Source organism: Lepidochelys kempii, chromosome 3 (assembly GCF_965140265.1).
Source record: "Lepidochelys kempii isolate rLepKem1 chromosome 3, rLepKem1.hap2, whole genome shotgun sequence".
Lineage (NCBI taxonomy): Eukaryota > Metazoa > Chordata > Testudines > Cheloniidae > Lepidochelys > Lepidochelys kempii.
In genome coordinates, this window is record NC_133258.1 from 7,726,368 (window position 1) to 7,749,581 (window position 23,214).

The 23,214-nt window shown below is 45.0% G+C and overlaps 1 protein-coding gene across 3 annotated transcripts in view; it reads right to left on the minus strand.

Annotated features, from left to right (window-relative positions):
- Nucleotides 1-334: 334 nt before the first annotated feature.
- Nucleotides 335-23,214, minus strand: part of INTS9 (integrator complex subunit 9) — a 79,233-nt gene continuing 56,353 nt past the window's right edge. For all 3 annotated transcript variants that reach the window (XM_073335636.1, XM_073335635.1, XM_073335634.1), the window contains 6 exons: nt 21,815-21,986; nt 18,708-18,832; nt 17,015-17,182; nt 5,773-5,871; nt 4,209-4,346; nt 335-1,823 (listed from right to left, as the gene is read on the minus strand). In XM_073335636.1, the coding sequence (XP_073191737.1) occupies nt 1,647-1,823; nt 4,209-4,346; nt 5,773-5,871; nt 17,015-17,182; nt 18,708-18,832; nt 21,815-21,986 (879 nt within the window). In that variant the 3' untranslated portion in view covers nt 335-1,646. The remainder of the gene's footprint in view (nt 1,824-4,208; nt 4,347-5,772; nt 5,872-17,014; nt 17,183-18,707; nt 18,833-21,814; nt 21,987-23,214) is intronic.

Genomic DNA, 23,214 nt, shown 5'->3' on the forward strand with positions numbered 1-23,214 from the left:
TCCCCACACTCGCTCCCTCCCTTTTCTCCCTGACTGCGCTGAGTTTATCACACAGCCTTTGTGTGTTAAGAATAATCTTTTTGGAGATTTAATTACAAGGTGAAATATGTCCAATTCTTTTATTCCATTTTAGAGGGACGATAAAAAAGCAGAACTACTGCAAATGTTGTAAACTCTTATTAGGATTAATGTTACTGAAACCAGTTTTTATCACCTTAATAACACTATTTGTCACATGCCATGACACGCACCCAGCCAAGGTGTAGCTGCAGGAGCCTCTCCAGCCCATCAAACACAAATCTAAAGTGTAGAAAATGCAGTATGGAAGCTGCACAAGCATAAATAAATACTTTTTATTGTGGAGCTGCTTTTATACTGTTTTCATCTCCTACAGGCCACAAAGCAAATGTATTTTCCAAGTGTACGTACGTACACACGCATGCATACCTGCACAAAATATGGTCTGGGCAAGCACGTGCTTTGACAAACCACAGAATCTGCCCCTGCTTTTAGCGTTCTTACTACGGTTTTTTCAACTCCAAGTAAATACAAAAATCCCATTCGGAAACAATGGTGTGAAATGCGATCAATTGGCTGCTTTCTAACGTGGCCGTATTCATTGAGTTTAGACCCCCACATGCAGGAGGGAAAAGTTTCATAAACCTGGATATGAATGGAATCGGTCAAGTGATTATTAAAATTTCAGGCCAAGATTTCTGAAAATGAAGGCTGACAGGGGAGGTTTTGAAAAGGATCAAACAAGAGTTAAGCACAACGGGAGCGGAGTCCTAACTTCTTTTTCTTCCTGTGAAAGTCTCCCTCTAAAGTTATGCTGTTAAGTCCATATTTAGGCACCCAAATAAGTACCTTGATGGTCAAAGGAGCTCAGTTTCTCTGAACTACCAACGACTTCAACATGAGCTGCTAGGAGCACTGACCTTTCAAGGGCGGATGGGAAATCAGGGTACTTAAATAAGTGCCTAACTTCAAACCCAAGAAACTAGTTTTAGACACCCATCTTTTTAAAAAATTTTTTGGCCTCAAGTGATGATAAATATCCCACCGCCCCACCCCAGTGTGGGGAATGAAAACGTGACTGCAGCATTGCGCAAATGCAGAAAGGATCAGAAAATAAAACTGACTGGTTTAACTGGCCAATCAGAGCAAAAGGAAATAGAGGGCACATATGGTAAAAAGTAAATAACCTAGACCCTTCCCCTCCCGCCCATCCAGTAATGAGCTGGACAGACTTCTGCAATGAACATTTTCAGGCAGACGATCAGGGTCCATGGTATTAATAGCAATCCGGGACAGCTGTTTGTTTCTAGATAGCATTTTCACCTGGATGAAAACATACAGTATATGTTTTATTTTGCAATTCTTACCGAGGGGCTCTAAACCCAAATTTACAGCAAGGGAATGGGTTTGAAAGGTTGTAAAAAGTTGGTTAAAATTAATTATATATAAAATACTCCCCCCTTTCCCTCATGTGGGAGAAGTTTTCTGGCTCTTTATGAATGAGAGAGGTGCTCTCTGTGTCTCCCCCAGGGGAAGCGGTTACATTTGCTCTGGAGTTTTGTCGTCTCACAGGCCTGCTTTGTTTTCCTCATTCAGGAGAGGCTGGCAGGATCTCTGTTGGGGAACTGCTAGAATTTCTGAAGGAATTTGAGGACCAGGTCCCGCAGCTTGACCCGGAGCGTTTCGTCATTGTCACAGATGATATGTGTCGAATCCTCTTCTATCTGAATGAGGGTTTCTGCCTCTTGCAAGAGCACAATGTGTCCCTTTGCTGTGTCCTCTACCTTCACGTCACTGAAACCATGCTGCAGATGGGGATTGGGGAGAAAGAGTGCTCACATTTAGAACGCAGTTGCAGTGAAATATTGGGGGGAGGGAGGGGGTGTTAAGGGCCATAAAGACACAGCTCTGCACTCAAATTCTGGAACACCAAGATGATGTGGGATTGAAAGCTTCCGTAAGTAGCAAACTGCTCTGTAAGCATTAGTTCATAGATTCATAGATTCATAGATATTTAGGCCAGAAGGGACCATTATGATCATCTAGTCTGACCTCCTGCACAATGCAGGCCACAGAATTTCACCCACCACTCCTAAAAAAGACCTCACACCTATATCTGTGCTATTGAAGTCCTCAAATTGTAGTTTGAAGACCTCAAGGAGCAGAGAATCCTCCAGCAAGTGACCCGTGCCCCATGCTACAGAGGAAGGCGAAAAACCTCCAGGGCCTTCCAATCTGCCCTGGAGGAAAATTCCTTCCCGACCCCAAATATGGCGATCAGCTAAACCCTGAGCATATGGGCAAGATTCATCAGCCAGATACTACAGAAAATTCTTTCCCGGTAACTTGGATCTTACCCCATCTAAAAACCCATCACAGGCCATTGGGCCTATTTACCATGAATATTTAATTACCAAAACCATGTTATCCCATCATACCATCTCCTCCATAAACTTATCGAGTTTAATCTTAAAGCAAGATAGATCTTTTGCCCCCACTACTTCCCTCGGAAGGCTATTCCAAAACTTCACTCCTCTGATGGTTAGAAACCTTCGTCTAATTTCTAATCTAAATTTCCTAGTGGCCAGTTTATATCCATTTGTTCTTGTGTCCACATTGGTACTGAGTTTAAATAATTCCTCTCCCTCTCTGGTATTTATCCCTCTGATATATTTATAGAGAGCAATCATATCTCCCCTCAATCTTCTTTTAGTTAGGCTAAACAAGCCAAGCTCCCTGAGTCTCCTTTCATAAGACAAGTCTTCCATTCCTCGGATCATCCTAGTAGCTCTTCTCTGTACCTGTTCCAGTTTGAATTCATCCTTCATCCTTCTTAGTTATAAGCCTGCTGAAATTCCTAGGATAAACACTGAGGCTAGGTCTACCCTGTGCACCTTACAGCAGCACAGCTGTGCCGCTTCCCGCCAACAAAACAAAACCACCTCCAAGAAGGGGCGGTAGCTTTGTCAGCCGGAGAGCGTCTCCCACCGACAAAGCACTGTCCACATCGGCGCTTTTTGTCAGGAAAACTTTCGTCGGTCGGGGAGATTTTTTCACACCCAGGACTGACAAGAGTTTTACCGATGAAAGTTCAGTGTAGACATAGTCTAAGTATTATCCCCATTGTATAGATGGGGAAACTGTGGTACAGGGAGGTTAAAGCCAAAATGTGCAGAAATGGCCACTCATTTTGGGTGCCAACTTTAGACAGCTAGGGCTTGATCTTCAAAGACACCAAGGACATGCCACTTCCTTGACTTCAAAAGCAGTTGTGGGAGCTCAGCACCTCCAGCTGGGGGAAGGGAGGGAATCAGGCCCCCTAGGTATCGCAAGACATCCTCAAGAAAAACCAGAGGCACCCGAAGTTAATCTGCCCTTTTGAAACTTTTGGCCGAATTGACTTGCTTAGGATCACACACCAGTTCAGTGGCAGGTGCAGGAATTAAACTCTGACTTCTAGTACTCTGTTCTAACCCCTAGACATTGCTCCCTTCCCTACCAGTTCAGCTCTGTGCTATTCTCACCATAAGCAACCTCTCCACTCCTCCACCAGCTAAATACCTGGCTCTTTCATTTGATAGTTTTTTTCCCTTTCCACACCTCAGAAACCAGTGAATGATATATAACACACATTGCAATGGAGAGAGAGGAAGGAAGGTTAATTTGCTATGAGGCTTCCTGCATTAATTAAGGCTGTCAGTTTAAAAAGCACTGTGTTAGCGGGGATCCCTTCTGGAGCTAAGTGACGCTCCGCCAAACTCCCATGGCTAAACACCATTACTGAGGTGTCCAGAGCACAAAGCCAGAGTTCAGAAAAGTTTTAAATTTTGGTGGGGGGCAAATGTATTTGTACAGTGAGAGAAGAGCAAAACGACACCCGACAGGCCATCTAGTCTCCCCATGAAAGCCAGATGGCTCCTCACAGTGGCATCCTGCAGTAATTTGTCCAACATGGTTTTAAAATGACGGCTAAAAAGGGTCTTCTATCACTTTCCTTGGGAAGATACATCAGACAGCAGAACCCCCACCCCCATATTCACAGTATCTATTATCTCTTCACTTCATCCTGTTCAGTCTTTTTATACCCCTTTGGACCACCGTAGATAATCCCCTTTCCTGCTCTTTACTGGCTTTCTGGGCTCTGGGAAAGTCCATTTGAACCTCCCATGCTACAGGAAACATGTTATTACCTTCTCCAGTGTCTGTACAAACTGGTCCATGGGAATGGAGCCACTCAGCAGCGGCTTTAAAGGTTTGCATTCTGGCGCGTCGTCACTCACCCGCTTTCTCTTCTTGCTGGCTGGGGGTTGTGCGGGTTTTGGGGGGGGCTAAAGGCAAGAATGCACAGTAACAGACCAGCTGAAAAGCTTTTTACAGCATTAGTAACCTTGGGTGCATGAATGTAAGAGGTGGTGGGGAGTGGCAGACTATTTTACCCTCACTGCTGAGAAGGGGGTGTTCTAGCTCTGAAGGGAAGACAGGGAAACTGACCCTGGAGTCCACTGCCCGCCATCACCGGTAGGCCAGGATCTTCAAAAGCAATGAGCAGTTTTTGGGTGCCCGTCTTGAGACGCCTTAAAGGAGCCCAATGTGCAGAACGTGCTGAGCACCTGCTCTTGCACATTCAGGCCTCGCGGTTTATGCCATTATTATTGACTTAGCGCCTATAACATTCTCAGTGCTGTGCAAGACCAAATGAGGCCGTCCCCACCCTTACGAACCCAGAAGACACACACACAAGTCAGGCTGCACTGGCAAATCCTGAGTGAGGAACTAGTTGTGTGTGTTAACGATTGTGTGGGGGTTGTGTGTGTTAACGATGTCAACTCGCTTCTCACTGGCATCACAAAAGCCAACCTACAGGGAGGGATTTTGCATGGGCCGGCCCTGGAAAAGCATTCTCTGGAGCAGTTAGAAAGTTTGCCCAGGTAAGTGTGCTGCGTCATGCTGGGAAGCTTCCGGGTCCTTCTCTGGAGGGGAGGAAGGGAGCAGAGCAGCCCAAATGCCACTGCCTCTTTACCAGGAACAGTGTAGCTCCTGAACTGCTGATCTTTTCTTAGGTGGGGGGGGACAGGGATGGCGAGGAGTGGCCCACAAACCCCAGCTCTTTTATGAGCAGGAGGCGCTCAGGAGGGCAAAGATCTCTGCGAAGAGCTAGGGCCCGGCTTTCATTGGTTTAGACATTGCCTCCCTCTACAAACCAGTGCTGCAGAAACTGCTTCTGTAAGCCTAAGTGGGGAAAGATTCTCTCCCCAGCTGACTATTGGAGAACCTCAGTTCACAGTCTAACCCCAGTGCTGTGGTGCATGATCTGCCCCTAGGAGAACAGAGCATTTCATTCGCTTAGGGGACGGGGGTTCCCCCCGCAGTGTTTTAAGGCCATCTACCTTCTACTCCATGACCGACCACTGTGAAAGACTGAATGATACCGATCCCAGTACTTGTACTAGGGACAGACACTAATGTGATTTGTGGCCTTTCCTTATGAACGATCCCTCTCCTCCTTTTATCTCAGCTAGGCGCACAGCCAATGAAAGAAGCACGGAGATTTAGAAGCAGCCCACTTTCAGTTCCGCATCTAATTCATCCAGGAGCCCACCCCGCTCATGCGCACTAGGAGAGAGCCTCTGACTACATCTGCTGCAGTGTGGGCACAGGTGCCAGTTGAAGGGGTTGCCACATGGGAAGAGCTGGGACCCAGATGCCAGGGCTGCCCTGTGTATGGAGTTTCCTCCAATCCCCATCAAACCATACCTGAAGCACATGCTTGTTGTCTTTAGTATGCAGCACAGCAGAAACGGTTGCTAAGGAAATGCCAGGTTTAATCTCCAAGGGCACCAGTGAATCTGCAAGCTGAAACAAAGGATTTTGTTTAGGAAGTGATAATCTCTAAATTCCCACCAAGCCAGCTGTGATTTAAATTGGCAGCCTGATGTTTTTAACACGAACTAATGAACTGCAAACACAGACCAGGGTGCAGTGACAGAGCACTCCTCCTACCTGGCATTCCCCCTCCTTGTCTCTCTCCCCTTCTGTGTCTCAGTGCTATTGACTTTTGTATCGCTCTCAGAAGTGGGCTTTCGGGATTCAGGGGCAACTTTTATGAAATGGACCGTTAAAGAGACACCTAATTTTAGCTACGTTACTGACACCTTTGATTAGCCGCACTCAAAGTTTAATTTTCCATTGTTCATGCTGTTTATTTACATCTCGGACACTAAAAAAAAAAAAGTTTTCAGAGTAACAGCCGTGTTAGTCTGTATTTGCAAAAAGAAAAGCTTTAGAAAGCTCATGCTCAAATAAATTGGTTAGTCTCTAAGGTGCCACAAGTCCTCCTTTTCTTAAAAAAAAAAAAAATAAAATCCAGTTCACGTTCAGGGTCTTAGTGTCTGGGTTGCAGAGTATGGCGGGGAAGCTGAATTTATTTGGAACCTGCTTGTTAAAGCGCATGCAGGTGCCTCTGTTGCTTTTTTCACTCAACACCTAGATTTGGGTCCGAGTTTCAGTCAATGGCAACCCTTTAAAATACGCATGGCCCACTAGTGTTTGGAGGGAGAATGTGGCAATAAATGCTCCATGGTCAGCACTGTGGATGCAGAGGTTTGCAGAAGGTGGGCAACTAGGAAGTGACATGAGGGGCAAATTTCAGTCACCCACTCTGGCCTCCCACTGGCCTTTCTCTTTAGTCACTTTAGACTGTTAAACTTTTTCGTTCATGGTAAATATTAATTTTTTAAATATGATGAACATATCTCTCGTCCCAGGTGCAACTTTATAAAGCACCTACATATTGATATTCATCTAAAACTTACTGTCGCTGTATAAAGAGATGTCCCCATGCCATCTACAACTCCCCCCTTCCCCCCCGAGCACATCTCTGCAGGGGAAGTCTGAGCAAACTGACAGGCCTTGCAGAGTGGGCAGGCAGACTCAGGACTTGCCCGACCAAGGTGGTTGGGAAATGAATTCCTGAGCTGGGGGATTGGCCAGCAGCCTCTAAACATACAAATCCAGGACTCGTGAGCACAAGCACCCAGGCAGAGAAAAAGAGGTACGCCAGACCCAAGCCATAAACGCACAGAGAGGTCAGAACGAAACACCTTGACCTGCACCAGCGAACTGGAAGCCAATGCTGTCCTTGGAGCACAGGTGTTCTAGGCTCCCTGCCAGGAACAGCACTACGTGAACGAGTATTTATATGCTGCATCCACTGACTTTTCCCCTTAGTTTTCAAGAGTAGCGCAGCAGAGGGCACTGCAGTTATGCAATGTGGAGGTACCAAAGGCATGGATGGGAGCGCCTGTACCGGATGGAAAAGGCTGCCAACTCCTAGCCAGCCCAAGATGATTCAGACGCTGTTGGGACTCCAGGTGGTCCCAAGAGAGGTAACAAAAAGGTAAGCACAACCATTCACTGGAAGGGGCAGGGATGTGCTTCACAGTTTTCCCATAGTAGTAACCCCCATATCCCACGCAATAGCACGTCAGCCTCCACTAGATTTCTCTCATCTGAGCCTAGTCCTCTGCTCGGCACCCACGCCTGGGGCCAGATTTTGAGAAGGACTTAGCATCCAGGGAGCTGAGCTCCCTTGAAACTCCAGCCACTCATTTCCATGCCTAACTGGGAACAGAGCTCTTCAGAACTTCTGGCCTCTATAGCCAAGCATCTCCGGTACACTGAGAGCAAGGGAACACAAGCGGTCTAGCAGCTGCCACACACTGTTTTTCACATGCATGAAAAACTGGACGAGGATATCCATGCATTTCACAGAGATGGGGATTATTTCCATTCCAGGCCCAGAGGGGTTCAATGCCTTGCTAGAGATCACACAGCAAGTCCCTGGCAGAGTTTGGAATAAGAGCAGGTTGACTGTCTTAAACCATTATACCATGCTACCTTCCCACAGTGCAAGGAGGTGGGTACTATATACTTTCCTATGGAAGCAATTGCTGCAAGGACGTGACGTGATTGCAAGTGGTAGAGGCCATGATCCATACAATTTTGAACAGAAGCGATGCATGGGATTTCTAAAAGCACTCAGCATTGGCCTGACCCCACTCCCAGTGAAGCAACGGGAGTTTTACCACTGGCTTCACAATGGAAGCATTTAGGCCAACGTTAAACATTTCTGAAAATCTTACCCAGTGTCACTATTAAGATGTGGCCCATCCTCTGAAGAAATTTGAGAACACCGGCCTAAAAAGGGATGGGTTGATGTTTTCTACTGGAAAATAACAGACACTCATATAGGCCTCAGTAGGAAAATGTAAAAGAAAAGCAGTACATTCCCAGTCACAGCTTCAGATTTGGCCTCAGAGCTAAAAATAGCAATGCTTGCAGCAGTGTAATGCATTGCACTTTGAAGGGATCGAAGGCACTTTCTCTCCTTGCCCCTTTGCACTGTGGAATCAATACAGAACTGGCTCTAATAAAGAACACAATGAAAAGTGACAACTACTGTAAAGGAAGAGATTCTTAAGTGAAAGGAGCTACCTTGTATGAAAGTTCTGAGAGTGCCTCTTCTGTCACTGAAGCACTCTGCTATTCCCCTCTAGTGAGTATTATCCACGTGTACAGTAAATTGCAACACTTGAGCCATTAACAGTCAACATTGCTCTGCAGCAGGCATTCATTTTTACTCTCTCTACGATACTGCCTCATCTTCCATTGATCAAGAGTTGGCCGATTCTTAAGCTTAGGGACCCAAACAGAAGGTTATTACGTCACACCCAGCGATGCAGCGAGGAGGAAAGTTCTACTTCAAAGTCATTAGTTCAACCCTAGCGGCATGGGCTAGCATTGTGGAAGCCATGGAAAAACACAAACACAAACACTGAGCACTAGCATTATACTGATCAGCCCCCTACACACAGATTAGCACTTGGGTGGTGTTACTAACATGAAAACATTGGTGGTGTTTTGATTTCCTTCCATGTTCATACTGCCGGAGGCCTGGGAAGAATCAATACTAGTATAGCACTGGGGATTAATGTCATCAACCTTTAGATTGGGAGGTGGCAGGTTTGAGGGTGGCTTGCTGCAGTTTTTATCTGGTTTAGTTTTACGCTCTTTACTTTTGTGTTTTGGTCTGTTTCCATTTGAATTTTTACCAAAAAGAATCAATCCATAAAAGAGTAAAATTGCCAGTGTCGTGCCAGAGTGCAGCCCCGTGAACTAGGAGAATTGCAGAGAGATTTGTTTTTGGAAGTGTCACTACTGTGATTTTTACACATAGATGGCAGCATAAGTTCTTGCAGCATAAGGAACTTCTTAGCAAACACTGCTGCCGAATCTCTCGCTTGGGATTCTATTTTCCACAACTGAACAAGATCTGGCACATCAAACATTGCTGATGGCCAAACTACAGTTGTTGGCATGGAAGATAAAGGTACATGCAGGCTTAGGGTCAAATCCTAAATCTTTACCTTATCCTTTCTCATGTAAAATGGTCATTGGACTTCAGTTCAGGCCATGCACTACCTTTAGTTCGCAGACAGAATTCCACTGAATCCAACGAGGGGCTGCACAATGATTGAGGATAAAATGAGCTTTTTGTCGTAAATTTTTAGGCTAGTTACTGGCCAATCATTTCCACTTCCCCACCCACCCAGCAAGTGCCAGAATTGTAGCTCCTCAGTTCAGATAAGCACAAGGCCAAGATACTCCCCAGGGCCAGTCCATGCACAAAACATGCTTCACTCAGCTTTTTAACCTAGAAGTTGCATCCATATAAAGTTAGCATCCTCCCTAATTGGGTATACCTAAATTTATAGGCAACTTCACTTCTGTTGATAGTGAAGGTTTATTTAGGCCTGACAGAAGCCTCCCGTGATTTAAACAGTTTTACAGCACAGCATAGTCACATGTGTAAGACATCACAGATTAACTTTTGTCTTCCCTACAAACATGATTAAAGTAACCACAAAGCTAGAAGAAACTGGTTTGGATGAACAGAAAACCTGGACTGACTGGAGAGGAGAGTTAACAGAAATGAAAGACTAATGCATATATATAAAGAGAGATAACAAAAAGTTATCAGCTGAAGCTGTCTATTGTCCAGTGCTGGAAGGGACTGCAGCGAGAGTGTCCTGAGGAGCTTCCCACTTGTGAGAAACTGATCATTACTTGCTAGTGTTTTCCCTCAAAGAAAGATTTGTTAGGGCTTGTCTACATTACCCGCTGGATCAACGGGCAGTGATCGATCCAGCGGGGGTTGATTTATCGCGTCTAATCTAGACACGATAAATCGACCGCCGAGCGCTCTCCCATCGACTCTGTACTCGCAAGCAGTGAAGACACCGTGGTGAGTAAATCTAAGTACATTGACTTCACCTATGTTATTCACATAGCTGAAGTTGCATAACTTAGATTGACACCCCCACCCCCCAGTGTAGACCAGACCTTAGACCCAGCTGCTGAGTGGTGAATTTCAATCCAGTATCTTCCCCTTTTATCCCATCTTCTGCAAGTGGAACAGGCTGGTCTAAACAAGAGAGCACACAGGAAGGTTTACCCAGAAGGGATAAGATTCAATGGAACAAGGTCTGAGACAGGCTGTACCTTATTGATCCCCCTCTTTCTTTCTGAAGAAAAAGGGAACCAAGAAAGAGTACAGCTTGGGACCAAGGGTCACTTAAGAGCAAATAGGTCCAGTGCGGTGGGCCCGCACAGCAGCCTGGTAAGTGCCCAGGAAGGGGAGTTCATTTAGGGCTGGGGCACTGCTAGAGGCCCCCAACCAAGACCAGGGTCCCATTGTGCTAGAAGGTGCATACACACATCCAAATAGCACTGGTCCTTACCCCAATGAGCTTTACAAAAGAAGAATATTTTAAAAACAAAACAGCCCTCATTCAATTAGACAGCCTCCTGCTGGAGTCTTGTGATAGGCATCATTGTTCAAATTGTAATTAAACTGGAGTCACACTGTTTGCTCAGAGGCTACTGTTCAAATTTATCTGTTTGCTCCAGAAGATGTTTTCCATTTCCCCTCCTCCACCCCGCCCTCCCATTCTCCTACGAACAGACAATGCCTTACCAATTTCCAGTAAGCTGCCTTTTTAAAGTGACATGCAGATGCTCAAAGGAACAGATTAATTAAACAAAGTGAAAATGCTTCCATAATACTCTGGAGAGCCAGCCCTAGCCTTGTGCCACTGGAGAGTTAAAAACCCGTTGAACAAAGGCTGTACTAAGTGTAAATCTCATTAATGTCTAAAAGTCTGACTGGGCAAGATTTTCCTCTCTGTTAAGGTGATCTCAATACACAGTAACGCCACTGATTGCCATGGATTCACACCTGTGTAACAGACCAGAATCTGACCCTAGAGTGGTTAGCTAAGACTTTTTTGGGTCGGGATGTGGAGGAAAATGGTTTTAACAGAAAGCCTCCTTTCATCAGGGGAGGGATAGGTCAGTGGTTTGAGCACTGGCCTGCTAAACCCAGGGTTGAGAGTTCAATCCTTGAGGGGGCCATTTAGGGATCTGGGGCAAAAATTGGGGATTGGTCCTGCTTTGAGCAGTGGGTTGGACTAGATGACCTCCTGAGGTCCCTTCCAACCCTGATATTCTATGATTCATCACACACATCACTGAAGCCATTCTGTTGCTACTGGGACCATAATCACTCATGGGTTTTTTACTTTTAACAAGAGAGTTAAGGAATCAGGAGACAAATTTGGACACACCTCTTTGTACAGTTTGAAAGTCTATGGAAGTTAATGTACTAGAGAGAAAGGGAAAGGGCTGGCAGACATTTGCACACTGGTGTTTTCCGGAGCAGGTTTTAGTGTTTGTTCTTTGGTTTAAGTTGCGTTTTGAGAGATAACAGGCCAGGTTCACAATGTTGATGCAGGGGGCTGTAAAATACCCCTTCCTGCGTCAGTCCAGTCTCCACACAACATGGGTGGTGGTACTCACCACAAGCCAAGCAGGTGGTGTTGCCACTTACACCATCACTTGAGATTTTCCACCCTACAGGACCACTGCTGGTGTGATTTTGGCCCCGCATGGCCCTCCCTGCAGATGGGGATGTTGCAGGCACCTTCTGACAATGAAATTTTCCACATGGCTGAGAAGTTGGCATAAACCCCGGCTGAAATAGATGATTCATCCGTGCAAGGGGAAGACCTTTCCAAACCAACTCACTAATGACTCCTCTGCACAACAAAGGAGCAACACACTGGTCTTTTCTACAGGATCATAAAGGCAGGGGGCTATGACAAAATCTGAAAGGTGGAGTGGGGGCAGTTCTCTGCGATGTTAAGGGAAGCAGGGGGAGGAGCAGGGGTGAAACAAATACATGTCATAGCAGGTAATTTCCCCTCCTCCCAGGTCTTTGAAGTCTATAATGATCCTTGAAGATCACTTGTACTAGAGGGCATAGCTGAGAATACGGAGAAGGAAAGATTACAAGAGATGTCAGGCTTTGCACAGTCTGACTGAGTTGTGATTAGTGCCAACTGGCATCCATCCTTATTGCGAGACTCAACGGTCAAAGACTGAATGGACCAGGAAGACAGAATTTCATTTCCATGTGGTTATGCTGGGTCCTCCTGGAGCTACGTTGGCAGTGCAGGGGGATAAAGTTAACCCCTTCAGCAGATGCACTTGTTGTGTGGGTGGCCAGAGGATTCAGTCTTTAGCACTGCCAATTCAGCACCTTTCACCAGCATTACGTTCATTTAGAGAACAAACAAAATCGTTTCTATGATATTTTCTCTCAACATTTCAGTGCTGGTGAAGGAGGCCCTATTGACAGTCCTTTATTAGTAGGGTTTTCTGTGGAGTTCACCACTGCGGTATCCAGGGGTGTGATTTTATGCAATATAGTTAAATCTCTCCCTCTCACCCCACTCCTTCCCTCAGGTATACCAGTAAAAGCACTTTTACTCTGGTACCACTGCACCCAGGCTAGGAGTTGTACCTCAAACTATACTAGTTTCTAAACCAATATGGTTAAAGCAGGACAAAAACTGCAAAGAAAGCCCCAAGCTGTGGCAGAGGGAGGTAGAGAGGCCAGATCTCCCAACTTCCACCTAGCACCTTAGCCCTAGGCTATCCTTCCTCTGGAGACTGAAGCCCTCTCTCCACTGGTTAACGGTCAACAGAGCAAGTTTCCTCACATCCCACCCCCAGCAGTGTACTTCCGACCTGACCTGGAGGGACCAGCTCTAGGGATATGTTGAGAATTCAGTCTCCATGGTCCATTCAGTTTCTTGGGCTCTGCTGAGGCTGCCAAAAAGGGGGTGAGTTTTGTTGGTACTTTGTGTGGACTAGCTCAATCATTATAACTCCCCTTCTTCCTGTCCTCACTATTTTCCCCTGGGCTGGCTGGAGAGTCTCCCTGAAGAGGCTGGCTCCTTCTCAGGGAGGTCAGCGTGAGAAATATTGCATAGCTCTGGCACCACACAAACAGACTAGACACTCTGGGAGGTCCTTTCCAGAACTATCTTCTGGGTTCCTATTTGGACCCCAGGCTGGGTGAACTATTCATAAACACCAGTTTATCCATTCCATTGGCCTCTTTTCTGTTTACAAATATTCTGCAAAGGATCACGCTTCCCAGAAGCCAGGCGTGCTTCAAAACTACGACAGATGTTTCACATGAACCCATTTCAGCCTCAGCGCTGCTCCCGAGTAGATGGCTTCAAGCACTTGGCAACCATGTTTTAAACCTCACGGTGTTCCAATTGGTCACACAGGACGTGTCCATACCCTGAATGGACAAATAGCTTTGAATCAGGTTTCTGGTGTGAATAGAAGTTTTATAGTTAGTGGTATTTGCTGGAAGAGAAAGATGGCGGTTTCTGCAAATATTCTTGCCAATAAACCTGTGGGCCAGCATATTTGAGGAACACAAACACAGCTGGCATCTCTTTCTCTCTCTCTCTCTCACAGTCATCTCGTCCCCCATCAGCATACTATTTGAGCTTTAGTGTATTCATCTTCCCAACATTCCTGTTAGGGAGTGCAGTGCTATTACCCACATTGTACAGAGGGGGAACTGAGGCACAGAGAGACTAAGTGACTTGCCCAAGTTGACCCAGGAAGTCTGTGGTAGAGAAGAGACTTGAATGCTGGTCTCCCAAGTACCAGGCTAGTGCTCTAACCAGTGGGCCATCCTTCCTCTTTCTGAAATGAATGTATTTAAAACACAAGAACGTCTGAATAACATTTTTTGCAAATTTACTCTGCTGTTAGCCTCGCTGTTTTCAGAGACAGGTGATATTGCCCCCTGAGCAGAGCCAGGCCAAGGAATAGGAACTACTACAACAGGCTTGAAGAGAAGCCTCAGGACTGGACAGCAGAATTTAAATGCTCCCTAGGTCTTGACCCGGCTCTCTGCGTAGGGGGTGACTATCACTCTGCTAACACAAGATTTGTTTTGGTCACAGCCCTGAACATACGTCACATTTTACTAGCCCTGGCTTTAACAGGATCCAATAAATATGCAAATGGCTCCAACAAATACACATGCCACAGTGAAGTTGCATCTGAGAGTACATTTTTCAATTAAAAACCCATCCTCGACTCCAGGGATAATCTCACAGGCGGTTGCGTACTCACAAAACTGAATTCAGGCACAAATTGGACACAGATGATGTGGCAGTTGTAGAACTTGGCTTATCGCGGTTTGTTACTCAGGTACCATTCCTCATGTAATTCTGCATCCTCTGTTAACGCTAACGGTATTGTTTTTCCTCCAATGAGAAACAGACCTTTTCTTTTTTAATTCATTTCCATGGGGTTATATACCCTGCTTGTCAACAGCCTCACCTCTGATCCAAGGACACATCTGTGCTGACTGTATTGTCAGACTATTTTAACATCATGTCTCTTAGAATACAGGTCACTTAATATTAAGAGTACGTTTGTGCATAGTTTATAGGATTAATACATTATTAATCAATGTGACAGGCATAAGTAGTATTCATCTGGAATACTGTGTGCGCAATTCTGGTCTCCCCTGTTTACGAAAGATAAATTTAAATGCAACAGTTCCAGAGAAGGGCTTCTAGGATGATCAGAGGAATGGAGACTCACAGAAATGTAGGACTGGAAGAGACCTCGATAGGTCATCTATTCCAATCCCCCACACTGAGACAGGACTAATATTATTTAGACCATATCTGACAAAGTGTTTGTCTAACCTGTTCTTAAAAACCTCCATGAAAGAGATTCCACAACCTCCTTAGGTAGTCTGTTCCAGTGCTTTACTACCCTGACAGTTAGTAAGTTGTTCTTAATGTCGAACTTAAATCTATCTTGCTGCTATTTAAGCTTGTTACTTCTTGTCCTATCCTCACTGGATAAGGAGGGTTTCAGAGTAGCAGCTGTGTTAGTCTGTATCCGCAAAAAGAAAAGGAGTACTTGTGGCACCTTATAGAGACTAACCAATTTATTTGAGCATACAACTCCATCCAGTGAAGTGAGCTGTAGCTCACGAAAGCTTATGTTCAAATAAATTGGTTAGTCTATAAGGTGTCACAAGTACTCCTTTTCTTTTTATGGATAAGGAGGATAATTTATCATCCTCCTCCTTATAACAAACTTTGACATACTTGAAGACTTATGTCCCCCCTCAGTCTTCTCTTCTCTTCTCCACACTAAAAAAACCCAATTTTTTCAATCTTTCCTAGTGGGTCATGTTTTCTAGACCTTTAATCATTTCTGTTGCTGTCCTCTGGACTTTCTCCAATTTGTCCAATCTTTCCCAAAGCATGGTGCCCAGAACGGGACACAGTGCTCTAACTGAGGCCTTATCAGCACTGGTATAAGAACAAACTGGCCCTCGGTAAACGTAGGCTTGAAATTAGACAAAGGTTTCTAACCATCAGAAGAGTGAAGTTCTAAAACAGCCTCCCCAGGGTAGTAATGGCGGGGGGAACCTACCTTGTTTCAAGACTCAGCTTGATAAGTTTATGGAGGGAATGGTCTGATAAGACTGCCTTATGATGACATATGGCCCATCTGTGACTGCTATTAGCAAATATCCTCAACAGGGGAGATGGGTCACTGGATTGGGAGGGCTCTACAGAGAATTCTTTCTGGCTGCTGGGTCTTTCCCACGTGCTCAGGGTCTAACTGATTGCCATATTTGGGGTCAGCCAGTAATTTTCACCCAGGTCAGATTCACAGAGACCTGGGGGTGGGGATGGGTGGTCGCCTTCCTCTAGAGTGGTGAGCACAAGTCAGCTGCCGGTTTGAACTAGAGTAAATGGTGGATTCTCTGTAACTTGAAGGCTTTAAATCATGATTTGAGGATTTCAGTAACTCTGCCAGAGGATATGGGCCTATTACAGGAGTGAGTGGGTGAGGTTCTGTGGCCTGCGATGTGCAGGAGGTCAGACTAGATGATCGTGATGATCCCTTCTGGCCTTAAAAAGTCTATGAGCATATGTTATATGGTTATAAGCAACCAATTAACTTATTGGACTCTAAGACCGTTTACTGAATCATCATTTGTTAACACTAAATAAGCCATTTGCTAGCGTGCCTTAACATGATTTCACAAGAGAAGGAGAGGGTTTTTCTAGCAAGTGGTGCAGGAGACAGAAGCCAGGAGTCCTGACTTTCAATTCTCAGCTTTCTCTCGGACTCACCGTGAGACCTTGGGCAAATCATTTAGTTTCTCAGTGCCTCAGTTTACCCATCTTTTAAATGTGGATTGTATTTGGCAACCTCACCGGGGTCCACAGAGGATTAACATACGTATGATGTGCTTTGAAGTGTGACGTCCTTGCAAAGGATAATTAACATTTTTAGTTTTCCCACAGTGATTCCGTCAACCTTAAGTTATTCACACTGTGAACACCCTCTCATGAGTACCTCTCATTCTGGCATTCTGCTTAGTGGGAAGTGCTTTGCACCTTCATATGCAATATAAGTCTCATGTGTAACACCTTTCTGTTTGAAGAAACTACAAACACGGAGCATCAGGACCAATGTGGTGTTAGACAGCAAGGGGCCACCATGCTGTTTTCCTTTAGTCACTCACTTCTGGCATGATTTCAATCTTCTCATAGCGCCGCTTGAACGGGAGACTCAGCACCTCTGCTCTGCGGTAGGACATTGCCGGCGGCTGGCAGTCTATCATCAGGTCTGTGCGATGGGACTGGGTGGGTGGAGGCTGGGTGTACTGCTCTGGACAAACCACATGGAGAGGCTAGAAGAGGAGAGAAGATGGTGGTGAAGATAGACGTCCAACTGTCAATGTGCAGGGCCCTAGAAGGTGTATATAATGCAAGTACTGACACTGCAATTATAAGGTTTGTAACGTGGTTGTACATTAGTAATATACCTTAGTTGTGTTCCAGTAGCACCTAGACGCCCTTAATCAGGATTGGAGTCAGCAGTTCAGGGCTGGGACAGTTGTTATGTGTTTATATAGTGCCTAGCACAGTGGACCCTGACTGGTGTCCTAAGGCAGCATTTGAATACAAATAAATGTCAATAGTTATGCCAGGTGCTGTACAAACAAAACTGAAGACAGTCCCAAAAACCTTTTACTTGAAATAGGGACAAAATGCCACAGGTGGCTGTAGAATACAAGGGAGTGGAGAGTGGGAAGATAAGGGTGACAGTAGGAGGAATATATGGTTGCATATATTAGCCAAACAGACAATTTGGAGGCTTCATAGATTTTTTTAAAACTAGATATATTAACAGATCACTAATAGGCTGTTTACTACAGGGGTCATGGTAGAGGCGTGAGTCTGATGGACAAGGCAGTGTCTGTGAGAACTGATCAGAGGAGGAGGACATGCCACACAGAAGGGCAACATGGAAGAAGGTGCTGGTGGAAGAAGCGAACAGTGGAATCTGCCATCATTCATGGAGTGAAGGGGAAGATAGCCAATCATCTCTTCACATTGCGATGTTGTTCTTTCACAGCTCTTCACACTATCGTGCGTGTTGGATGTGCTGAAGAGGGAGCCAATAGAAGAACCCAACAGGAGGAGGGGTGGGGGTAACATGATTGAAGGAATGAACCAGGAAGAAAATTTTAGCAGCAATATTTTGAATAGAAAGGGGTGGGGTGAGGTGAATGCCGGGAAGACTGAAGAGGAGACTGTGGTAGCCAAGGTGGGAGATGTCAGTCTGAACAAGAGCTCTGGCAGTCTGGCCGGAGATAAAAAAGGAAGCAGCAGGATTTGGATATGACCTGGATGTGCAGGCCCAGAAAGTACAGTGTCCGTATCAAAGAGGAAGCTGTGATTATAGGTCTGAGGGACCAGGGGATGGTGGAGTTAACTGAAGTTAATGAAGCTGAGGTATCTCAGCACACCTTGTACTTTTGGGACATAAATACTTAGCACACACATCCAGGGCACATTTAAACAAGCAGGAAAGATTCAACAGGAAAAATGATTGTGTTTATAAACTGCTAAGAGGCTCAATCTTGGAAATGTGTGATGTTTTATGCTACATACCTACTGTTACTTTGCATAGTGAGCCGTTAAATGTTTAAAGTCCACTGTCTGGAGATTGGTGGCCATTTTGTACACATTTCAGTGCAGGCTGTTAGAAGAGGAGGCATATGCTGTGTGCTCTCTTATAGAGACTTGGCAAAACCAGAAAACACAAAGAGTCATTTCTTTGATATAAAGATCATCCACAGTGAAAGTATCCATTGGGTGGGTGGGTGTAGGTTTATAAACATAAAGGGAAGGCAAGAGAGATTTCATTACCTGGACTTCTTTGAGTAACTTGGACACCTGAATAAAATTCAGTCTTGTGTCAATGGGGCAGTAAACGCATTTCATAGCCAGAGGTTGATAAGGAGCTAGTGCATCCAAATACGAAAAGTCAGGCTCTGGAAGAGAGGGAAAAAAATGCAGAAGATATTTGATGTCTCAAGAATATTGCCAAAATTCCTCTCCCTATCACCACACCCTAGTCTAGACGGGCTGTCATTTGGCAATGTTAATTCACTTATGGATTTCTCTTTTTTCTCCCCCAGTTATTTTCAGTTAATTTGATGAAAATTATGCCCACAATTAGTCTTAGCTCAATCAAGCAGCAGAGCAGCACCATTTCATCTGAAAGCATTATTGCCTGCTTTTTCTATAACAAATTTAATCAAGACAAAAACAGCATCTCTTAGTTTTAATCAGATCCTAAAAAAAAAAAAAAAAAAGAGAGCACAATTTACCATTTTTCAGTATCACAAACCCACCTGAGTGGCCTGGTTTCTCAGCCTGACAAAAATCCAACACAAACACTTCATATTTGAAGATGATTTTGCATCAGTATCACCTTCAGGAAATACATTTTCACCATTTTCCTCATAATTACTCCTTTTAGTTTAGGCTGGGTGTCAGTATTAGACTCATGGAAGAATAAGGAACTATTCACCACATATTCCACCATAACCCTAGTGGATCTGTAGAGAACTGGATAACTCAGGGCAGCTCGTAATAGGATATTCACCTTTTTTACCCCCATGCTACCAGTGCATTCTAGCACAGGTAGTAGTGGCTGAAAGCTGTTGCCATCAGATGGCTGTTCTGCAGCTTATATGTGATTTTTGGTAGTGACCTCAAACTAGTTTCTAGGGGATCGGTGCTTCCTCACTAAACCCACAATGGCTGGTACTAACTGGCATTCTTGTTGGGCATGTACTTAAAGAGAGCCAGAAACTTTCCCCAAACTTCCATCACACTCCTAGGTCTTGTCTGCGCTAGTAAAATTCGGATCCATAGTTTTCCACCCGGGTAACAATTGCAGAAGTGTAAGTACAGCCCTGACACCGGTTCAGAACAGAGTTAGGAGACATGGTGGTAAAAACCCAAACAAACACACCCCCAACTCTTGTGGATTACTTCTTCCACCATTACTTGCACCTGTGGAGAACAATGGGAGGGAATCTGGCAGTGAGGCACAATGCTGGGTTGTGCCCCAATCTCACTGGAGGGAACACTGGTGGAAGGATGTGGAAAAGCTTGCTCCATCACTGCCCTACCCGTGTTTTGAGAATAGGCTGTTCTTCGCAGGGCTGTCAATGACACCCTGACTGAACTCAACTCACTACAAGAAACCATAGCAGACGCAATGCTGCATATCTCAGGAGGCCTCAGGTAGGCTGGGTCAGGGCCAAGCTTTGGCCACCAGCTTTAGGGTCTCCTAATAGCATTGTGAAGCAGCTATATAAATAAGAGAACCTACTCTATTTTTGCAGATGTCAGAATGACTCCATTTTAGTATCTGACGGGACAACTGCTTCTCCTCGCAGGAAGGCTCAGAATGAAACACCTTCTCACTAAGGGCCAGATTCCGATACCCTTGCTCATGTTGGGTAATACCTGACTGCATGAGTAGTTCCATTAATTTCCATGGGACTAACTGTGGAGTAAGGTACTAATCAACGTAAGGACATCAGAACTTGGCCCTAAATGAAGAAGTCTGGAATAGGCGTGAGGTACGGTATTTCCAAAGTGGTATGCTCCTATATGGCAGCATTGTCAGCTATTGGAATCAGGGCTAAAGCAGTTAATGATGGAGTGACTACCCAGATAACACTGAATATGGTACAAAAACCCACAGCCAGTCACTCAGGAGGGCTCATGCTTTGCTTCCAAATAGGCCTCTGCTGGCTTTCATTAGTGACAAAATGTAGTGTCTGTTTAATATGGGGACTATGTCCTGCCTTTTCAACCGGGATGTACGTGACCATCTACAGAGCCTCCCATCTCCTCTCCCTATTTTGATCTTGTCCCAAGACCTTACCCTTTTATCTACGTGTTTGATATTGCCACCCATCACCATAGTATCAGGGCACCTTCCACAGAAAAAAACAGAGTCTCTAGAACTTTTACCAATACAGGGAAAGAACTCTGCTTGGGGCAGGGTTGGTGGAAAGGCTCTCTCACAGAGGAAGGCTTTGCAACATTTCTTAACGATGGTCAAACTCTAATCACCTCTGGAAGATTGTTCTCCTCAGAGGATGTTTCCTTCCCAGCTCTCATGTGCTTTGTCCTGGGCTTTGGGATCTGCATTGTCATAGAGGAATGCACCTGTCTCGGTAGTTCATAGATCACAATCAGCCTTTGCCACAGCTGGGGCTTGATCCATTAATTGCTTTGAAAATTAGGACCAAGGCCTTAAACTAGCATCAGAAGCTGACTGTGGGAATGTGGAAGGACTTGAGCACAGGTTTGCTCTCAGTGCCTGAGCCAGGGCGACAGTAGGCTGCCCCGTTCTGGACAAGCTGGAACCTGTGTATCATCTTCACATTCAGCTTCAGATACAGTTAGCTAAAGTAATCCAGACTGGAGGTGACAACTCATAGATCACTGTGGCTAGGTCCCCGGCCACAAGGTAGGAATGAGGTTTCCTAGCAAGCTGGAGGTAAAGGGAGGCATTTTGGAAACTGAGTCTACCTGGTCAGCCCAGAGTAGCAAGAAGTCTGAGAGGACCCTGAGGTTTTGTACCACTTTGATGAATAAGGGCTGTATGCTTTTGATGGAAGTTGAAGACAAAGTCTTGGCCAGCTCATCAAAGCATTTCCCTTTTTCAATCAGCATTGCTTCTGTCTTGGCAGGGTTCAGCTTGAGCCAACTGCTCTTCATCCAAGAACTGATCTCTTGAAGGCATTTTACTGCAGTACATACAAAGATCTTGCTTACAAAAGGCAAGGACTGGCTATGCAGGGCTAACGGGAATGAAATGCAGTATAAATTATTTGTCACTGATGTCAGTCCTGAGAGCCTCACTTGAACAAGCTCCTACTGAAGTCATCAAACCGGGGAACGAGGGAGGCCCTGGGAATCTGGTCCAACAAGAACTTATGACTTACCTGTAAATATAACAGTGTTAAGGCTAGATTTTCCCCACAGTTCCATAAAGTGCACCACATCCCCAAACCTGAGGGAGGGATGTCCAGTGAACACAACACATGGCTGTTTGAAATCGTTGCTGAAGTCTCCATGGATACTGGGATAATGCTTCAGTTTATTTGTCTGAATGAGCTGAAATAAAATAATAATGAGACTTTACTAACTTTTTGCATATCTATGCTTGGCTATTATTATATTATTGTGTGTTTGTGCATATACATAGACACAAACACACACACATGAATACGCACCCTCACCCGAATATATGGCTGGTTATTTATAATATATTACCCGGCTCACTCCCATATATTCCATAGGACTTGAGCTCATTGAGTCAGTGCTGCAGTAAACGTTCTGAGGGAGGTGTGTCTGGAGAGCCAAGCACAGGACTGGAGCTGGGAACTTCAGAGTGATGCTCCTGACCTCCTGTCATACTATTCTGAGGTGTGGCTCTGCAGAGGTTCCATGTGAAGTGCTTCTCAATGATTTCCAGAGTAAAGTGACCTCAGTTTACTGGTAAAAAGCTGCTCTTTCTAGCTGCTGTCCCACCGAACACACTATGGGGGTCCGAGAGTTAACGTGGGTTCTTTGCATGTTAAGTTAATGCTGAGAGATTCTGCCCTCAGCGACATCTGTCACTACTGGATTCAGATGTAACAGATTTAAATCACAGGAAACTCTTCTGATGAGCTACAAGAAGGAACAGACTCCAGCTTGCCCTCTCTTAGATAGGTTGGCTCTGCCAGACTAAAAGAAATGCAGTAAAAATTCCTTTTTCCCCTAAGAAGAAAAGGAAGGTCAGCCAACTATGACTGAATACACACAGGGAACAGATCTCCTTAGTAAGATGGTGCAAAGTTTATGAAGGCACTTTTCAGAGTAGAGCTTTGCTTTATTTCCACTGCCTCTGGTTTCTCCATCTGTAAAATGAGGATCCAAATTGCCCACAGTGTTGGGAGGAAACTGGATTTAATAAATAAATGTATCCTCTGGACACAATCTGATTAGATTCTCTCCATACTCATATGCCCCATCACCAGTCAGTATATAAAAGAGCGGGGGCTCTTAATTTAGAACCCCCTGAACACACAGTGCTGTCTGCTGCCAAGTGTAGCAGTCATTCAGGTGGTAGGAATTTGCAACACAGCACAATTTCCAAAAGCATCTGTGTTATTCTACAGAAATCCTGTACAATCCTGCTTGTGAGTGAATGGCAACTTGCATACCATGACTTATAGCCGAAGACCTTCATTCTGGACACCGGTCTTCATTGTATTACATTCGATTTTAGAAGAGAAACCAAGAGGAAGAGTGTGTTAAAATAAGCATCTCATGGTCTTTCAGTGCTGTAACTCTTGCC